Here is a 21491-nt window from a genome sequence, read left to right as displayed (position 1 = left end):
GCTGTAGGAGGTAGATGTGTGATTATGACTATGAAGGCTTGATATAAGAGTATTCTGCATAAAATGTCACCGACTCAAAACCCTTCAAGTCAGGATAGGCATACACTGAAACATGAATGCATTTCTTCATAGAACAAGAATGAAATAACTTGCTTTTTTTTTTGCTTGCTTTTTTTTTTTTTTTTAAAGCAGACGTGAAAGTAAGAGGTTCTAAAGCTATTTTAGATTGCTTTTAACTTAAAGAAAACCTCTGCTCTTATATTAAAAATCAGGAACTGCCTGTAGCTGAAAATGCAGGATTTCTGTGAAAGAATTAAATAAGCCAGAATTAAAGACAACACTACGAACATCTCCAAGTCTATAAGTAAACACATTCATATGAAGAAATGTCTTAGTTGCTGTTTAAGACAAAAAGCCACACTTGCAGCACTTAGATCTTTGTTGCAGTTTTGGAAATTACAGACATATAACGAAGCAGCCTTTGAATCTCACTGTAAACCTTTATGAATTTACCTTATTTTCCTTCACATCAGTAAAGCAGAGTAAATGAGGATAAACAGTTTCTTTCAGCACCTTCCCATCTGCAGGATATATGCTTTTGGAAAGTCCACTGCATAATTCAGAAAGAAAAGATTTAGAAAGTCTTTTTTCCTTTTTTCTTTTTCTTTTTTTTTTTAAAAAAAAAAGGGAGAACAGCAACATCTAAGACCCGCAAGTTAAATTAAAAGTTACCAAGCAATTACAAGCGACTTTGTGAAATCACAGCGCCAGCTGCCCAAGTTCTACATGGCTAATCTTATTCCTGTGTCCCCTGCTGTGTCAAACAAAGACTGAAGGCTGTCAAATTCAGGGTAAATCTTTGAGTGCCAAAGTGTTTTTGTTCTGGTTTTTGATCACTAGCAACATGCAGAGATTTTCCATAATAAACCTCCCAAAGTTCATCCTGTACCTGAACTTTTTGTGTGAATTTCCCATCTGAGCCCACCTGTTTAGCAGCTGGTAGATGTAACTGTAACCATCTTCTGTCCAGATGATAAGCCTGTAAGCTGCTAGTACTTCTCCACCAGCAAAGCACTGACCACTCTTACAGAACTCAGTACACAGCAAGGAGAAATCACAATAATCATAGACCTAAGTTCCAAAAAAGAGTAAAATACAAACAAACAATATTGATGCAATCATATTAATTCAAGCTAGTTTTATGCGAAGGATCAATAAAAAGAACATTAGCTTGACTCCGTAGTTCTACCACTTGTTTTAGAGCCAAAGCAATATTTATAACATTAAACTAGCATGTCAGAATCAAACCATATACCATAAAGATAAACTGAAAGAAAAAAAAATAACAGTAAGGGCTTCTGCTATGTTAGAGGATTTTAGATAGGGTTTAGTTTGTTTTGCTTTGTGTTCATTATTAATGTTTACTGGACTGTTGAGTTCTTATGTAGAAGCAATTAATATAGCACATAACGATATGACATTGAAGATTGATACATGCGGTTAATGCTTCTGTTTTTATTCTTTATGTCTTCTTTGACCGTCAGTCTGCTGATATAATCACAGCAGATTTTAGCAGAACAGATTTTTCTTCTTTGTTTGAGGAACAGAGATTTTTCTTTTTCATGAATTAATTGAAAGTGAAGAATGTTTACTTGGGAGAATTCTTGTATCTTTTCTGTTTCTGAAGACTAGAAATAAAATAGTAGCTTGTTACCTTTGGCCTCCCCACCTTAAACAAAAACACGGCAACCCACGATAGGGTCTTTGTCTGTGTTCCTACTAGTCTTGGAAAGGGTTTTCTTAGCCACATTCTACAACTTACTCCAATAGCATGAAGAAAAATTTAAGAATGAGAATTATTATGAATTATTCATATGGAGTACGGGACTTTTAGATAACTTGCTCAATATTTTCATAACCACAGAAGCGAGTACACAAACATATAAGACACTACAAGAAACATGCTTTTTGTGAAAAATATCAGAAATTTATAAAGAACAGGATATTACACTATTTTTTCCATGCAAAACCTGCCCATTCTGTACAAGAAAATTATCAGTGCTTTTATACAGACTTTTTTTTTCAAAATAGCACAAGAGGAAACTCAAAATACCCTACAGAAGCCTTAGACAAAGCTGACTCAGCTCTATGAAGTCCAGCCTTCCACACCTCCACAGGTGGATTGGACACTAATACTAATATAGTCCAAAATCACCTTCAGAAAAATGTCACAACACCAGCCTGTTTTTTTTAACGTACCACAGAGAGTGCTGTAGTGCACCCAATGCTCTAAAACCGGGGGATACTTAAAATAATCCCCTTCCTACTGAACCAATTTAATGTCAAAGTTTTAAAGCTGGAATACTTAAAATGAAAACCTCAGTAACGCAGTTAAGATAACTGAAGGGAAGGCAGCACACATCTGACAATTAGCAAGCACTAATTTTAAGAGTAGTAATATTTACACGTCAGAATTGATCACATCAGCTTTTCAAAGTTCTTCACAAAATCAAACAAATATAATGCTCAATAACGTACCTGCCAGCATATGGAAGACACAACCAGAAGGAGCCTTTCTGTGTAAGTGCAAAACCGTACTGCTCGGCAGTTTGTACAGCCCAGAGACTTTGATTCCTTTTCACACACATTTTGCCTCTCCTTCGAGTAGAGAAGGAAAAAAAGCCATGTAATTTATCCCATATAGCTTAACTTTTACTTTTAGAATAGAAAGAAACTATTGAAAAATCATTTTGTTAAGTGTAAAACAACATATACTTCCTAATTAAAAGCAAGATTGGAAGACAGAGTTCACAAGTACCGTATAAATAAATTACATTCTGCATGGCTCAGATCTTCATCTACGATTATACTGGAGTTACTTTAATTATTGATTAAACGAATGAAAAATTACATTTTCTGCTTTGAAAGATACTACTGGTATCGCAACTTCCCTCAAAAGGGATATGCTGGTTATGGAATCACTGTGCAGTAAGAAGGCAAACCGTTCTTTCATTCCACCTCATATTAATATCAATCCAATTCAACAATATTTATTGAAGTACGGTTCTCTAAGCATCTGCAGTAACTTGATTTTTACCAACTCTGCTCTCCTCTCTTCAAAAAGAAAGTCCCAGGCAGTAAAATAAAGGGATAGCAGAAGCACACATGATGTGGTGCTATGTGATCACCAGTTTTTACAGTCCCCAAAATTTCTACAGTATAACAGTAATTTATTCTTCCCCTAGGAATGTTAGAAGGAAGCCCCAAAACATTGCAGAACAGTCAAAAAAACATCATGTGAACACTTGTACGGTATCAAACTTGACAGACTGTCCTGAGGGGCCTGATCCTATCAATTAACAAGTAGTGCAGTGGCATGCTCTGCAGTTTGTCAAATAAGGCAGTAATGTATTATGGATGCTCCAAAAGAAGATTGATGACATTTTGCCATTTCTGATGACAATTCCTAGTACTCAGCTATAATGCTCTGGTCTCCTTGTGAAACTGGTTCTGAGAGTTTGACTCGAACCCAGAACACTGCATTCCACTTTTTGCATCTGTGCTTAGTGACTGCTACTGAGATTACTGACAAAATTCAACACAATCAGGCAGTCTGAAGCTGGACAGATTGAGCACTTGACACAGCAAGACTATTTTCTAAGTGAAGACTGTATTATGAAAAATATTAATATACAATCTATGGAGAAAAATAAGGATGAAGAGAAAATACAAAGGATGAGGTTTTAAGTCTAAGGAAAGGTATGAATGCTGCAATGTCAAGGCAAGAGCTGGCCAATATCCCAACTAATTTTAAATAGCAATAGGAGGATGAGTTTTCAGAATTTTATAGAAACTTAACAGGACTCCAGCATCTTCAAAGACATACAAAATTAATCAATCTGGATTAAAACATTCATAAGATTCTCACTCATTCATATTCTGCTTCAGTGTATCTTCACGATGTTATTCATATGTTTATGTTACTGTTGCAATTGTCATTTCACAAACTGACCTGTATGCTGGTCAAAGATGAAGATAGGTCCCATGCTTTAAGAACTCCAGTTACAGACACAGCAACCAATGAGTCTTCTGTGAAAGGATAACAGCAAGACAATCAGTTTGAAACAGAGTCCAAACAGTGCCTAACAAGAAGAAAAACCTTGGCACAGACACTGGTGTCTATATAGCACTTAATGTGATGGATTCTACAGGGCGCTGTTTAAATGAATTATGAAACATCTTATTCATACTTAGAAACATAAAGCATGCAAGCAAACAGTGAATAATTATTTTGTCCAACCAGCTACATTTTAAACAAAGACAAAATAGCAGTTCTGTGTCCATAATTTCCCGGCTATTACCAAATTAATTTGTACTCATCTCCAAACAACAAGCTGCTTACAGTTGTAGAGGTCATTTGTTTTTCTCTTTATGAAACAAAAAAGGAAACATGATCAATATTGAGTGTATTATAGACACCTTAAGTACTAACAGTGGAACAATGTCTCATGTATAAGTGCTCTGTAAAACATCATTAAGTATTTGTTAATCTAGTAAGATCACACTATTTATACAGAAATATTTTACTGAATTAGTTGGTCTGTATGAACATCTATACCGTATACCTTGAATTCTTGCAGAGTGAACAATACACATACAATTTATCCAATCAGAAGACTGAGAAGACAAAGTGTGCAGAACACCCAAAGTCTTAGCATCAATAATAAGAACATCCTGATATTCTCCAAAACACAGAAGCCAGCCTTCACCCGTCATTCGGAACGAGCAATGGTAATACTGTGCAAGTGGAAAGAAGAGAGACAGCATAAAGAGCTCTGGAAACATGCATGTGTATCATTCACGTTAAGCATATCACAGTCAGACACGTATTCAACACTCTGAATTACTAAAAATATATAGTGAATTACACACATGAAACAGTAAACATTTTGGTAGAATTGCAAGTGTTCCACATAAATTTAAAACAATTTAATATACATTTAAATTTTTGAATAAGGGACTTAAATACTGAAAACATTATCCGCCCTGCCCAGCAACGAGGATTTTTGAAAGCACTAAAGATGTTAATTTTCATTGTAAATTGCTAAACAGTTTGGAAGTGATTTCTGAGAGCTCATCTCCTCCAAACTTCTGATAAAACTTCACTTATCAGGAAGGACAAAGACTGGGGATAAATCAGGTAAAAACGCAGAGGATTCATACTGAATTTCCAATTATTTTCTAGGAAGATTTTCTACTCCACAAACTACTTTTAGTATGATACCAACTGCTCTCCTGTTCAAGAAATCCATTATTTCTAAAAAAAAAAATAAAATCAAAGAAAGGAAGAAACACGTAGCAAAGGGCTTGATAACAGACAACAAGGGTGCAGAGTGTCTATCTTTTTTCCAAGTATTTTATATGTTCAAGGATATTTTTCTGTACTTCCAGTTTTGGTTAGATAATTCTTAAAGTATCAGTTAGCTAATTCATGTCTGATAACAAAAGATTCATAAATAACTGGGAATAGGATAAGTATTGTCACAGAAATGAACAATCAGATGGAGAAATGCTTAGAAATAGGAAGAATTTGTAACTGTTACTCAAATATAGAATCCGTTAGTCCTCAGTATATGTAATCAGTCAGCCCTCTAAGTAAAGATCCCACTTTTGTTACGATCTCACAAATAACCATTTGGAGTTGGCCGTGGTGTTAAGTTTCATTGCAAGTTGGAAGTATTGTTTGTACTGCTTGACATCTGCCATTTCTAGTAGAACTATCGATGCTGAACAAAAGGAACATACTAAGCCAGATAACGTCAACTAAAACGTTCCTAAACGATGATGCTAAAACAGCACACACTACAACTCCCAGACAACATTCTGCATCAAGTGATACTTTCTGAACTTCTGTCACACAGGAAAAAAAAAAGGAAAAAGTGTAAAAACACTCAAAAAAAACCATAACCAAACAAAACCAAAGAACTCAAAACAATTGCAAGTACTTGAAGACTGTGTTTTAAGAATTGTTTCTTGTCCTAGATATGGTATTCTCTTTCTTAGGAAAGTTTTCTTCTTAGGTGCTCACGCTGTCCTTTAGCCATCTTTACTGTGCCAAAATCATAGACAAAATTCATTATCTACTCACAGTTGCACTATTTTTAATAGAGAAATAACACTGTTCTGAAAGTATTTGTTTCTGCTACTTGAAGGAGAAGAACTAAGCTTCTGCCTCTGATCTTCACAGAAGCACACAAATCAGCAGACAATCAGCCAGGCCACACCTGTCTGCTCCTCTGCAGAGCTTCTCCAAAACTATTAAAATCTAATAAAGCAATACACAGATCATACCATACTTCTAATACATAATGGAGCATCAATATTATGTGTACTTAAATACTAAAAGCATATATGTTTTCTATCATGTATACATAAGTACTAATTAGAAAAATGGCTCTGATTTCTAATTAGAAAACATGGCACATACAAAAACAATGACACTGTTTTTATATGTGTATACATGTACATATTTAAGTAAACAGATTGTTAAGAAGCTCTTCATCTATAGTTTCTATTTTGTAATTTGGCCATAGTTTAAGAGTCACATGAGAACTCAATGAAGTCTCAGATTCCCATCATCAGGAGATTTAATTCCACTGTAAACTTCTTCACTGAAGAAAAGCATCATTTTAATTAACCTATGAGGTCTGAGCTCTTTCACTAGTATTTCCACAAATTAAAGCATCTCTGAATCAAATCCATACATGTTAGGCTCTAAATCACATATTTTAAACACCCTCATATTCCAATATCTACGTATTTGGTGTACCTTATCCACTTAAGGCAGACATCTGAAATGATTTGAAGATGTAAAGCAGTTGGGCCAGTGAGAAAAATCACAACAGTAATCTGTCCTCTGATTTCTGCAATGAATGAAAGTGGATCCTTGGTAGTGGGGCAAACCAGTCTCAGAGGTTAGCCATTAAGGCATTTTTTAACCCCATTTGAAAGGTTTTGATAAGATCTTCAACAAACTCGCTCCCTATGTTTGCCTAGATTGCTTGTACTTTAGAAATAGATCACCCAGAACTCAGTATTAAAACTTGAAGCTTTCACGCAATTTTAACCCAGAACAAAAGTAAAGATTACAAGACAATTTCATTTCACAGCACATTCTTAAAATACATAAATGAGATCGCAATTTAGACACGTGGCTTAATGAGAATCAGTTTGATTTGATTAAGGAATACCAAGCCATAGTTATTTTCTCAGAAGGAATCTAAAAGGAAGGATAACATACAACTAGTATTGCAGCGATTTTCTATGAATTATGTTTAGAGCAGTATTTAAAACTATATATTTATGAAAAAAAACCAAGTTAATAGAGGAAAAAATCCTCTTGTAATGAATGGAGATATTTCATAAAGCTTCTGTACTTACATAGATTGCTGTATGCCTATAAGGAAGCTTTGTGTTCTCAATGCACAGTCCACTAGTGACATTCCAAACACACATCTCCCTGCCAAAGATAACTTCATATTATTCTCTGTCATTTCCACTCAATTGGATGGAATAATTTTGTGCCACCAAGTTTTTCTTTAGTGCTGTACTTAAGTGCAGTCTGGTCATTTATGTGGCTTTTTGTTACAGATTACTGGGTATGAAAACGCTGTAGTCATTAGCAGGGCATGACATACAGTATCTGTTGCTTTTTGTTTTGGTAATTACACCCTGCTACCTTGCAGCAAACCTGACTTTAAGGCCAACTCCGGTCTACAACAAATTGTAGGTATACTGCCATTATAGCTTGTCAAAGTGTCACTATAACTATCATTCGTTGGAACGACATCCTCCTGAAAATGATTCATTTCACTGAACTTAAACCACACGTTTTGAAAAACAATGCATCTTCTGCTGAGGGCTTCAGGCCTTGGGAGGAACTGATGCTCGGTGGAGAAGAAACAGTGCCACCATGAGGCTGCTGCCGGAGGCTCTTGACAAACATCTGAGACGTTTGTCATTTAATAACATCTAAGAGCTCTGTTTTAGGAAGTCTCATTAGCTAGCATTCCTCCTCGCTGAGATATTGGTCAACACACTACAGAACAGTACAACAGAAAAGCCACCAATTTAAATGTTGTAAATGAATTTTTACATGGTTTGTAGTCATAGCTCAGCAATGAAATAATCTCTGCTTCAAACTTTAAATAATTATATCCACAATTACTCAGATTACGTTCAAAGGCATTTTTAACATGAGGAATTTTAAACATTAGGGGGAAACATTCTAATATATCAAAAATACCTAGTGACTTGCATTTTAATCTACTCATTAACTCAAATTTTCCTCACTTCTGCAGGGGCACAATCTATATACATAGCATGTAAGACTTCATAGAACAAAACTAACTTTTAGTCTCCAGTCATCTTTCAAGGCAGTGAATTACTTCTTGTTTATATCAGAATACATGGAAATAAATTTTACCACTTCGGGGAAATTGCTATGATACATACATGCATGCACACACAAATAGACCAGAATATAGCTTCAGCATATGTACGCTGCGCTTAATTTACTTTGCATATAAAAAAGGAAGAAGTGGTGCAGCACATTGATAATACTGTCCTTACATCACATGCCACAAGCAGACACAGGATGTGAGCGAAGACTTATGAATAGTGGATTAAACTAAATTACAAGATTTCCACGCTAAAATACCAACAGTGACTGATAGTCATCCTTCTGGAATAAATCAGTTAAAGAAACATTCAAGGGATTCGGACAAGGGATTAGAGTGGAGAAAAGAACAAAGGAAGTATCTCCCACACAATTTCCTCTATCCCCAATACAAGGAGATAGAGGCTTGAAAATGGCAGGGAATTAAGTATTCACAGGCCAGAAAATAGAGTTTGATTAACTCCGTATCTCCTGAAGATGAGGTTTCCCATTTATACCTCTCAACTTCACATTGTAACCTTCTAGGGATAAGTGATGCATGTACTGCATTTACTCGGTATAGAATTTAAGCAAACAATAGTTTGGTAGTTTGGGAAGCAAGTGTTTAAAGCAGCCAGAAGACTGTTTAGTCCCACCAATATTAATTCCAAGCAAGCCCAATATGGCAGAAACTTCAGAATGTGAATGTCTGTATGCATCACATCTATAGCAAAAATCTCATTTGTTTCTTAACACATTTCATCACAGCTTTTTCAGAAATAGTGTCTTCTCTTCCAGTATGATCTGGAAATGATATTGCAGTAATAGAACTTCAGAATTAAGATGAAAGATAGGTTCACTTCCGAACCCTTGAGCAGAATTGTCAGAGAGCAATCAGAAACGAGGTCTGTAGTTCTCCCGCCTTTCTTTTCTGATCAATCTTTAAAGCTAAAACTGCCCCACTAGGCAGACAGAGGTAAACAGTTTGATTAAAATGCCTGAATCACATTGCTCAGTTAGCCTCTCCTTGTGACCTGAAGTTTGAGAGAATTAGAGATCCTAGTAGCTGGATGGAAAGGATAAACAAAGTTCCCAGCGAGAAAGCAGTACTCGTAAGGTGACAAAAGTTGTAGCTTGGAGAGGGCAACTAACAACTGTTCATCATGGGAAGAGGTTTTAACAGAACTGCCTTGTTAATTGAAAAAGGTGAATATAAGATGAATGAGGAATATCATATGTCAAAGTCTTTAAAGAAAAGTCATTAAGGAAGTAAAAAACTAGCTCTAACTGCTTTCAAAAGCTGAAACCCTCAACAGATAGGCTTCAGATTCCAGCATAAAGGATTGTAAAATATTCAAGAAATAAAAACTCTCGTATGTTACTCTGGCAGAACTGCAGAAATTAGTTTAAGTAGTGTGCCAAATCACAACAAACATACAAGAAAATGTGAAAGATCAGGAAGCTCAAGGAACATACTCCAAGACAGCTGATGCAATTTAAGTAAAGACAAAGAACATTAACACCTTTTATTTGAGAGTAGTTTTTTCTGTGCTTCCAGATGTGGTCACTGAGCAAGCACAACCTGCATCAAGTACATTAGTCTCCTTCTTGATTCAATTCTTGAGATCAAACTCAGGAAGAAAAAAGTCATCATGATATTAAATTCTGAACCTCCCAACCCCTCCCCCCATAGTCTGTTTTCTTCCATATGAATGGCCCTGACTCTCTGAATAACTCATTCTCCTGACTACTAACTGGATACATGAATTTGCCAAACTCTTCTATTGCCTAAAAGATGAATTCTTGGTTAGCCTATCGTATATGAGAAATAGTCATTATCATAATTGCTATTCTTTTTATATAATCAAGAAAGTGGATTAAAAACTCTCTGCCAAATGCAGAATTTGATCTACGTTTGCTGTACATTTCATGATTCGAAAAATGAATTGAGTATTCAGTTACCTACCCATTTTCAGTAGCACTTACTACATATGGCTGTTTCTCAAACTCTCTTGCTTTTGCCAAACAAGTTACAGAAGCAGTATGGCCAAAGAGAATTTCTTTAGATGAAATCTAGGAGAATAATACAATGGTTTAACTTAAACAGAACACTTTCTTTATAAACTATCAAGATCTAAAAGCTAGTAAATCCTACTTGTAGACATTATCAGTAATTGACAATGTGCTTTATATTCTTATGTTCTTCTGCCATGTTTCAGAAGCATACAGAGATGTGTAGGGATCATGCAAGTTTGCATGCTGCCAATAGGAATTATAGTCTTTAATCACCATAGTCTAGAAACCGATCCTGAAGAATTTGTAAAGTGTCAAATGTTATAGAACAGGCAAAGTACAGAATCTCTCTGGCCTACACTATGCTGCAAAAGAAGTGGCAGGTGAAGCAGGGAATTGATATAGCAAAGCACTTAAGCATATATTTAATATTATGTGTTTAAGTAACACCTCTGACTAGGATGAGCTTAACTAAATGAGCATAAACTAAAGTACCAAGATATGTTCAAACTCAAATGGCACAGCAAAATCCAAGAATAGAACCATCACTAAGAACACAGAATAAAAATTTGGAATTGCTTTGACTTCATTCTATTTGCAGAGAAATGGACTTGAAATAGAGTAGTAGTGATTCATAGAATCGCTAAGGTTGGAAAAGACCCACAGGATCATCCAGTCCAACCATAATCATCAGTAGCTTTGCAGTTTAATTATATCATAATTACAATATTTCATCTTTTATCTTGAAATGACAGGCCTTGCTCAACAACTGTATTAAAGAAAAAAGAATTCACAGAACTGCAGTAGTTGTATGTTTACTTACAGCAATTATAACACAATCTCAAAATAATCCATAAATCAGCAATCATCTATGAAAATTTTTCTGATGTCTGCAAATAATTGGTTATGCATACAGGTGTTTTAACATTTACAACTTTACTTCATAGGTTTCCTATAATAAATCATACATTATCTTCAATAATTAATTTAAATGCAAGAGTCTAGAGAATTCCACTGTTGATAGTAAAAGGTAAAACCTCAATTCATCAATTTGGTAGAAACAAACCTTTAATTCTGATGAAAGATCCCAGAGACATATTTGCCCCTCTTGACTTCCTGTAACAATAGTCTGCTGGTCATCTGTAATCATAATGGCAGTGATGCTGTGAGAGGGAGCAATTCTCCCCCACACTGCCACAGCTGGTATTGATACCCTCATAGCTCACACCTGAGAACAGAAACAAGTTAAGGTGATTGTAAGCCACGTGGAAAGTAAAATAAATAAAATAAACCACCACCAAATAAGCAAAAAAAAAAAAAAAAAACCCCACAACAACAGAAAAACACACAACACACTTGAGAAAAAACACACAACCAAGTAATTAAATGAGCATTTGAAAAGAGGTGCTCAGAAAAGCTGATAAGTAATGAGACTGGCTGTTGCCAACATCTCATTAACACTTTCATTAATAGCTTGAGAAGAAAGAAGGGACAGAGAAGTGCTGCTATTTTAAATCTGTGCTGTGCCAAAAAGAACAAGTTCTATCACAATGTAAGCATATCCTGCCCTACATAACATGCCTGAGCACTGGTGGGCATATGGCACTCTATTTTCTTGCTGATTTTGTTTGGTAGTACTATTATACTTCCCTTACCTCCCCCTACCAGCAGTATTAGTCATGCTCAGCAGCAAACTACCAGAACACAGGAGTTGGCAGGTGAACACGGGTATCAGTAAAGAGTTTGTAAGATGAAGATAGTGGTGGCTGAAAGGAGAGAATGGATTGAGGGTGATCAGGAGAGCAGAACCTCCTAAGAGACAGAAGAAGTCCCATAAGAAGGTGTGAGGCAGAGACGCAGCTGGGAAATGAGTAGTTCAACAAAACAGTTAATTTGTCCTAAATCACGTGCCTTTAAGATTTATCAGTACAATAGATTTCAATCACTATTGAGATAAACTGAAACTGTCCAAAATGACTACTGGTCACTACATTCTTGTGAACTAAATATATAAGAAAATATTCCAGTGCATGTACAAACAACAGTAAAGAACTTTTCCTCTTTACAAAAAATCCAACTTTTCCACACACAATTTGATATTTATTTGTTTTAGAAACACTTCAGCCTTCTGTACTTGCTTTGCTTCAATCAGAATCATTGATAAAAATGCTACCTCATAATGATCTCATAAGCATTCTACTGCATTTTTCTTGCCTTCAGATTCCTATATTCCTAAGTGCCTAACCTCTTTCTAGAGTACTCCCAACAACGTATTCAAAATGAAAGCCAGCAAGTACCTGAACATAATTTGGTACTTCAATAGACAGTTTTACCTAAAAAAAACTTCTATTTGTCCTGTTAAGACAAATGTTCTGGGAAGTTAATAACACACACAATTACATCTCCTTTGGGTCATCTTATGGGAAAGGACCGGTTGCTAAAGACAGGCATAGATGAGCAATATCTAGCAGTGTCTTTACATGAAGTATTCCTGCAATAAAACATCACAGTCTACCTGAGCCCATCTGAAAACTCCTCCCTAAAAGCTGACTCAAGATTCCCCAGTTAAGTGGAGTACCAATACTCTACCCTATGACGCTATTTCATTTTTCCAGAAAACCTACGCAGATGCTTCAGGAGCATCTATTTACCTCCATTCCGTTTCAATGCATTAGAAAACAATGCCAGAACACTGTTGTGGCCTGCTTCTAGCTGTTGTCAGGAATGGAGAAGGGAGTGAAATGGACTTGCACCAATCATGTAACTCCCCTGAAAACCAAAGTTCTCTTAAGCTTCAGTAAAGGCAATTTTGACTCCCCACAGCCCAAGGAAAGTGGACAAATAGCTGAAGGAGTCTCAGCAATGTCAACTGTTTGCATACATCACATATTGACATGAGATGAAGAGCTCAGCAACTAAAAAAAAAAAGGACTGAAATTGTATGGCAGTCTATCAAGACAGGACAACCTACCATACAGTATCAGCCAGAACATCAAAGGCAGAAGAAGAGGAACCTCAGAAATAAATTACAAGATCAAGAATTTCTTAGGCTAAATCACACACAGCATACTTTCAAATCTTGCTGTGGGTATACATCAAAATATTGAGAGAAGTAATTGATCTCAGCTTTAGAATGACATATCTGAAACTCATTTTTATACATTTCTGGTCATATTAAGTACAATGCTTACCGAACAAGAGTAAAGTCTTTCTCTTCTGCTTAGTGCCCTGAAAAGGAAGGTGTTTTATCCAAAGTCTAACAACGTTTTTAGGTATTGGCTAGACAAAGGAAATTCACTGTTTTTATGATCCTTACAAAATGGTGGCTCCTGAGTTAACATTTGAATGATAAACCGAATCCTAGGTCTTTAAAGGCATTTTCTCCTGCATATCACATACCCATTTATACTTGTGCCATGGGAATGTTCAGTTAGTGTAAAACACTGTACAGCAGCAGATTGCAGGTTCGTACCACATTGAACAAAAACCTTAAGTCATATTTTCATGTAAGAGAAATACAGAATCAAGATCAATATCCTTAGCACACCTACTACTTAGCAAGCAATGTGTAATGGAATTAACTACAAACTGAAAATTAAAATCTCTAGAATTTTCTATTACTGAAGATGGCTGCTCTGAAAGTAATGCCTCCTGTTTTGTTCTGTTGGCCCATGATATCAGAGGTGCACGTTGATGGTATGGCAGCAGAGGTTGAACCTTCCCATCAGTATTCCATTACATTTTGTTGTTGTGTGACAGATGGTGGCAGAAGGGCAGTCTGATGGAACACTGTCTGAAGGAAAGGGATGGAACTGAATTCCCCCGTGCAGAAGAAATAGCACCTGCTGACATTCACCAATGCTTGCTGTATGTTTATGGAGACCAACCAGTGGATATAAGCACAGAGAGACAATAGGTGGTGCATATCAGCAGTAGCAACAAGGGAAATGAAAAGCAAGCAGTGTTTCAGGTGGTGATGAACAGCAGAATGCCTAGAATGTGACAGACAGCATTAAGATGTTCCCCTTTGTCTTCCCTCTCTGTATGTGCAAAGACTTCTTGATTGTCCTTGCATTCTACAGCAATCTTTGGGATAAAAGGAGTGCTGGGAGGAAGTAAACGACCACCCCAAGGACTAACAATGGACCTACAGTGGACCATCATGATGCTGGAAGGCTGAAGATTGCCAAATAAGGCTATGTCCGTTGGGCAATCATTAGAGGTGGATAGAATAATGAATTTGTGAATGTAGTGAATATGTAATACATGTGAAAATATAACCTGCTCACAAACGACCAACTGGTGGAGCATTCTTGGAGAGTTATCACGATGCTACCCCAGCATGGCCAATAAAGAATACATTGCTTAACAGTAACAAAACCTCACTGTTAAGTTTCTACACATCTATTTCTTTAAATCACCACTATAAGCTAGAGTCAAAACAGACAGCTGTGGAGTGGTAACATGTGAATTCCATATAAAAAAAAGTTCAAGACAAAGTCCTCAGCAAGTATGGCAATGAGTGCTGTATTTTGGGCTAACAACGTGATGATTCTTCTGGACTTCCTAGAACACAAACAAACCATTAACACTGACTGCTACATCATGACGCTGACTAAGCTAAAGGCTTCCAGAGTCAGGACAGAGAAGTAGATAACCTCTCCCTCGCAACACAATATGGGCCAGACCCCATATGAATTTGAAGACCGTGGAACACATTGACAGTCTTGGCTGGACTATCCTACTACACGCACCATATAGTCCAGATTTAGCACCAATGAAAGATAGGCTATGTGGGCAACATCTTCCTAGGAGCATCATCATCATAGCAGCGGTGAAACAGTGGGGCACTCATGCTGCTGCACGTTTTTACAAGCATGGCACACAGGTTCTTCTTCATCGCTGATGAAGATGTATAGCTAATGATGGTGTCTATGTTGAAATATAGTGTTTTATAGCTGAGAATGTACTATCAAGTAGTATTACTGTGCTCTTCATATCTGTTGTACTTTCCATGAAATAAATAGAAGACATGACTTTTGGAGCAACCTAAGATATCTATTTGCACATTTTCAGACATAACTGTTATGAATTTATAAACAGATATTACGCTGGACAAATCATTCTAAACTCCTTTGTATGTAATTTTTCCACATGAACATTTTGTACTTTTGCCCTTGTGCTGCGGCTGAAGTGCAAGAGAAATAGAGGACAAGGCATATGAACTTGTGTTAATATAATTGTCCTTAAATCTTCCTCCTCCTCTTAACTTCCTTTAAGATCAAGATATTGATGTACAAGATAAAGAGTACTTTGCATAAACGTTTTGACTCTACAAATACCATGACTGCCCTAGAAATACTGCATGCTTATTTGCACAAATGCACATATTCACACTTTGTCTGAAAACATTAGTTTTATCAAAGACATATAGTGAAGCTGATAGCACCTAGAGCAAAATCTCTTACTTTTTAAAAGCAAATTATTTATCAAACTATTCCTTTAAAGAGGTAAAGCATTTTCACAAAGTCAAATACTGCCCAAGGCATTTCTCGCCTGCATGTAAGCTTATCAGCACATGTTAAATTCCTCCAGCTTTGCCCATTCAAGCATGTCTGATTCACAGTGTTAACTCATAATCCAACTTTAAATCAGGTTCCTCAGTCATGTTCCCATTTCTCACTGCTTGCAACATAATGAACTCGTTTGTCCTGCCTTCCTCTGACTGCCAGAAAGTACTCCCTCCTAACTGTAAAAAAAAAAATTCTTGTTCTTAGTTAAAATCATACCAGTTCATTCCATCTGTAACATCACATCTCCACCATCCTGTCCCTAGTTTTATGAACACGTCTCACCAGCACAAGCCTCTTAACTTTGAAAATTATCACAATTCTTAGAGGACTTCAGCTGCACTATTTTAACAACTTTGGACCATTTATACAGTATCAAAACTTCTCTTTGAGATGCTGAGTACAACTGTTGCTCTAGAGAAGCTGCTGTGTATTTAGAAGTTCATTCAAAAGCTGTAATGGAGCAGAGGGGGGGAGCTGTGATCTTGGACATCTTTCTAAGCATGTATTCACAGCAAGTTCAAGAGAAAGTCAAGTGTTCTGTTTTGCTCCCAGTCAAGTCCAGAGCTTACATTCAGTATATGGCTCTGCATTTATTTATAGGCAGAACTTACTCAAAAGCATAAAGGAAGCTTTCTTTTATTTAATATATGGAAAAATATTAAGCTATGAAGTACAGTTATAGGAATCATTTCATTAGAAAAACATATCCTCAGTGCAGGCTTCAGAATTCATTGGTTCCAGTGCATGTCAAGGTCTTTATAACTAGGAAGTTAGCTTGCCTTAGATGTAATCTCAAATTGTTCATGCAATAAAACAATGGTTTTGACAGAATGCTGCTTCTCATAGCTACAGAACATTCCGTGATAAAAGCAACCAAATAGGAAATTATAACTTATCCAGGGAAGGAGGACCATATACATATATAAAATTAAAGAAAAAAATCACTCCACAGGTAACAATCACAGTGTCAGGAACCCTTTTCTGGCTTTTTACATTTACTTATTTTGCATTTCCTATGCAACCTGTACTGTCAGCACGGCCAGTTGTTTCAAAATCCAGTTACACACACTATGGTCAGTATAGGCAGAAAAAAAGATGCAGAAATCATTACACAATCCTGAAAGTATTATGAGATGAGAAGCACTTGGCTGCTAATATATATATAATATTTGAGCAAACTGATTAACAGTAGCTACTGAAATTTTAAGAAGGCAACAAGCATCTTCAAGTCCATCAAAAGTCTGTTTGCCCAAGCATTTATGTACTTGGTAGTTACATAAAACAGCATAAGTTGCCCCTCTAGGCTTCTTTACTTTCATTATAATATTACAGCAAGAAACTAAGTTTTAATTAGAAACTGGTAGGTATTCACAATAAACCCTTAAGGATTTATGTCTATTCTTTGCCTTTATCTGCCATTTTATTTTATTTTTTTTAGTTGGTGTAAAAACTTTACTAAAATACTGCATTGACTTGCAGTCCCTACATTCTATATAGCTATGACAACTGTCCAAATTTTTCTTGTCCACAATAAAGAGCAAGTCCCTCTAAGATCTACAAATATCAAAATATATTTAGAGAGAAAACCTTGTAAGGATAAGTGACCCAATGCTCTATTTGCAAGCTTTCTGACACCACGCTGATGCCTGCAATGCTGCTCACAACTTTACTATAAATTGCTCTTCACAATCCCATTGTATTCATGAATCTGAAAACAATCAACAATATTTTGCAGTTTGTGAAGCAGCAGGGTACACGCAGGTTTTTATAGGTTTAAGCAATGCAGTAAATTAGAAAAGAAAATGAAACACTGAGAAAGAAACTCGAAATAGAAATTAGAATACAATGGACTTGAAAAGGCTCCAGTGAAGAAGACTATTCTTTGTCCCACCTCATCGTGTTTTAATACATTTTTCAACAACTTGAACCATTTCACACCTTTCCCTCTTCTTGGCTTTGGTAGCTTCCTCTCATTCTCATTCCGGAGACCCTGGCTGCCACTATGCTTCTAGTTTAAGATTTAATGGGACTTCTGAGACCTGCCAGGCCTACACCTTCACCGGCCAGAGGAGTCACTGCTGAGTGACCACCAGATCTCCCCTGGGGTGCGACTGTGCTGCTTTTACAGTCCAAGAGAGCAAGAGCCTAGGACTAGGAATCAATACAACTCATTTTAACTAGCAAGAACCACCTAGTAATACCTTGTTTGTATTTCTTGAACGAGTGACACAAGAAACACTTATTTCATTCCACACAGTAATTCACCACAATCAGAAGGAGCACAGTAAGGGCAACACCATCTCCCAGCTGCTGATTACATCAAAGGTTTGCAGCACAAATTCAATTTTATGATGTTAATCTCAGCCTGCCACTCAGAAATTTTCTCTGAGGGATATGATTTTTTCTCTGGATTTCATTTTAAGAATGATTTTCTTCTTCAACAATCAATAAAGATATGTTTTCATCAAAAGACTCTATCTTGGCAGAATTCAATTGGCCATTTGAAAACCTTTTGGTGACACAATATTAATTAAAATAGTTTATGTTGCTCCTAAACTGGAAAATGGGGCAGCAAAAACACCAGCAACTTGGAACTCTTGTGCTGTACACGCTGTTATAGGGTATGGTAGAATAACCTGCACCTCTTTGAAGTTAGCACTACCCCATAACCTATTACTTTAAGCTTGCTAGAATAGCATTGTGAGACACCTTTTTCCAAGCACAAAAAACAAAACACATGCAGAAATATAAAATCCCTTTCTTCCACCATCATTAAAAGCTTCAACAACAAAAATCTTGGATATAATAGCTTTGTACACATTTGATAACCATTAATGCATGTGAGTAAACAAACTTGTTTTTAAATCACATACTAAGGATCTTGTGTATATGCAGTTGATTTGGAAAAAATATACAAGTGCTCAGAGACATTAAAATGTAATTGGAAAAATTATATTTGTTTTACAGTCTGCAATTTTACTGTCCTAACATCCTATCTAGTAGGAGAATAGTTATCTATAAGAAAAGGCTTTATGCAATCCTTCAAGAGCATGAATTCTTGGCCACTTCCAAAACCTTAAGTATATAAACAGTAACACTTAAGTCTATAGTGGAATTACTCATTTTAATAGTGAAATGCATTCCTAAAATGGCTTTAGAAAACTCATTCCTCCCTTCTTACAGCAAAGTGTATGGCAGAAGACAGCCATCAGTACCTACAGAAGTTAAGCTTTGATTTCTATGAAGCTATGTCTTATTGACACAAAGATGTTTTAACCATAACTTTTATACATGTTATATGCACGTTATGCTTATCTGTACTTAAAGATATATATTTTTTAAGTGCTGCTTCCTTATGCTAGCAAACAGACAGCTTTGTGGATTTTTCCATTAATTATGAACAACTCTGCTCAAATGAATTTATGTCCTTTAAGGAGTTTAAGATCCCTACACGCATCAATGGGTCTGCTAAGGTGGTTCCAACTCCAGGTTTCTGACCTACATTCCTAGGAGAACACAGAGTAATGAACTTCAAGTCTACGTCAAGAATTCTCATAGATAGAAACCAAAGTCACATATCACCTACAAGAGGTTTGATGAACTTTCTTTTTATGAAACACCACATCCTGTAACAAATTAGCCATAACTACAGAATTCATTATTCACACTGCTTTAAATCAGAAAAAAAATCTAGCAAGGTCAAGACATTAAATCCAAAAAACTTAAATACAATCCCCAAGATAAAGGCAGCAAATATGCATCAAAGATTGAGTCACTCAGTTTGTCCTACCTGAGTGACCTTGAAGTGACTGAAGATACATCGTCAGTAGGGTGTTGGTCTGGGTTCAGCTACACTGTACTCCAGAACGTTGAAATAACAAACAAAATTGGAATCAGATGCTAGAAATAAAGCATTTCACCAGCCTTTGGCTTTTAAGCAGTGATGCAGTAATCACTAATTAGTAAAGTAATCAAGCACATCATCACAAAAGTTTCCCAGCTGTGACTATTTGAGAACTCCTCACTTTTCCCTTTTGTTCTTTCAAGTACTCTTTATTACCAAACAGGCCTCTACACAATGTTCCCTGCTATGGGGCACACAAGTGTTTAATGTAAACAGCCCTGAATGATTTATAACACACACAGTGAGACCCATACGAAGACACGGTTTATGATGAAGCAAAACCAAAGTCCAAACCTGACTCAATGCTTTGCAAAGCACAGGATTGCACTCCCTGCTACAGTATATTTCTAATTTTAACATTCAAAGTGTTTGATGAGAAGCTTGCTCCTGCCACACCATCAGCCCTGAGAGCAGTACAGACCTTTGGAGCAGAACCAGCTCACACAACAGCAGTTTCTGTAACGAGCATTCCCAAAGTTCACATACCCTTAACGAAGGCATTACCAATTTGCTGAAGTTACACAACATATTCAGGAAACACCACTATGTTACATAATAGAATCATAAAGGCTGGAAAGACCACTAAGATCACAGTCCAGCAACCAACCCACGCCTATGACTGCTCGACGCCATACCCTTCAGTGCCATATTTACTCTTTCCTTGAGAACCTCCAGGGACAGTGACTCCACCAGCTCCCTGGGCGGCCTGTTCCAGAGCCCAGCCACTCCTTCTGAGTTTTTCCTAATATCCACCCTGAAGCTCCCCGGCAGAACTTACGGCCATCCCCTCTCGTCCTATCGCCGTTACCCAGGAGCAGAGGCTGACCCCCAGCTCACCACAACCTCCTTTCAGGGAGCTGCAGTCCTAGCAACGACTGGAGGAATAACCGTGGCCACAGGGCTCTAAGTGAGCCCTCTTGATTAACTGACCAGAGCTCCTAACCAGAGCCACTGCTAAGAGACAAGGCATGGAAGGTGTACGAACATCTTTAGGTATTTGGGAATCTAAACACCCACATGAGACATCAAACATCACGAATTAAAGTTTAAACACAACACAAATACAGAGCTGTTGCTACCAGATACACAGACAGGCCAAAACCAATTACAAATTAACAGTTAAAAGAAAAAGTTAGCTCTACTCGAGCAAGCTTCCCAGCTAGCCAGTGGAAGGAAAAGAGCAGCAAAGGCCAAGCACAGCGGAGGCCGCCCTGCAAAGCCCGAGCCCCGCGCGGGGGCTGCAGAAGCAAAGCCTCGTGCACAGCGCGTGCCTCACGCCGCGGGGAGGCTGCACTCCGCACTCAGCAGTGCGCTGACGGGAGTCGAGCTGAGCCGACGCAGCCCCTTACCTGGAGCCGCTCCGAGCAGGAGAGCGAGGGAAGCAGCCAGGGGAGAGGCAGGGAGCGAGGCCAGGCTGCGTCCTGCTCTGGAGAGATGACGCGCGGCTCTGCACCCGCCTCAGGCGCGGGACGGCGGTCGGAGCAGGGCTGGTACGAACCGCCCGCAGCTCGCGCCGACCACAGCCCAGTCAGAACGCAGCGCACCTGCGGAGGTAACGCGCCCA

General features: G+C 37.3%; 1 protein-coding gene across 6 annotated transcripts in view; it reads right to left on the bottom strand.

The window, feature by feature from the left end:
• Positions 1-21382, bottom strand: part of WDR72 (WD repeat domain 72) — a 104099-nt gene extending 82717 nt beyond the window's left edge. For 3 of the 6 annotated variants that reach the window (XM_004943790.5, XM_025154067.3, XM_025154068.3), the window contains exons 1-9: positions 21277-21382; positions 11517-11678; positions 10404-10510; positions 7441-7519; positions 4626-4797; positions 4013-4089; positions 2539-2658; positions 986-1131; positions 514-610 (exon numbers count right to left, since the gene is read on the bottom strand). In XM_004943790.5, the coding sequence (XP_004943847.4) occupies positions 514-610; positions 986-1131; positions 2539-2658; positions 4013-4089; positions 4626-4797; positions 7441-7519; positions 10404-10510; positions 11517-11669 (951 nt within the window). In that variant the 5' untranslated portion in view covers positions 11670-11678; positions 21277-21382. Of the gene's footprint in view, positions 1-513; positions 611-985; positions 1132-2538; positions 2659-4012; positions 4090-4625; positions 4798-7440; positions 7520-10403; positions 10511-11516; positions 11679-21276 lie in introns of those variants that run through there. The other 3 variants (XM_025154069.3, XM_040706928.2, XM_040706929.2) reach the window with 3 other exon arrangements.
• Between the last annotated feature and the right edge of the window lie 109 nt (positions 21383-21491).

Source organism: Gallus gallus, chromosome 10 (assembly GCF_016699485.2).
Source record: "Gallus gallus isolate bGalGal1 chromosome 10, bGalGal1.mat.broiler.GRCg7b, whole genome shotgun sequence".
In the NCBI taxonomy this organism is placed as follows: Eukaryota; Metazoa; Chordata; class Aves; order Galliformes; family Phasianidae; genus Gallus; species Gallus gallus.
The sequence above is the reverse complement of the archived record's forward strand: the minus strand, read 5'-3'. Positions and strand labels throughout refer to the sequence as shown.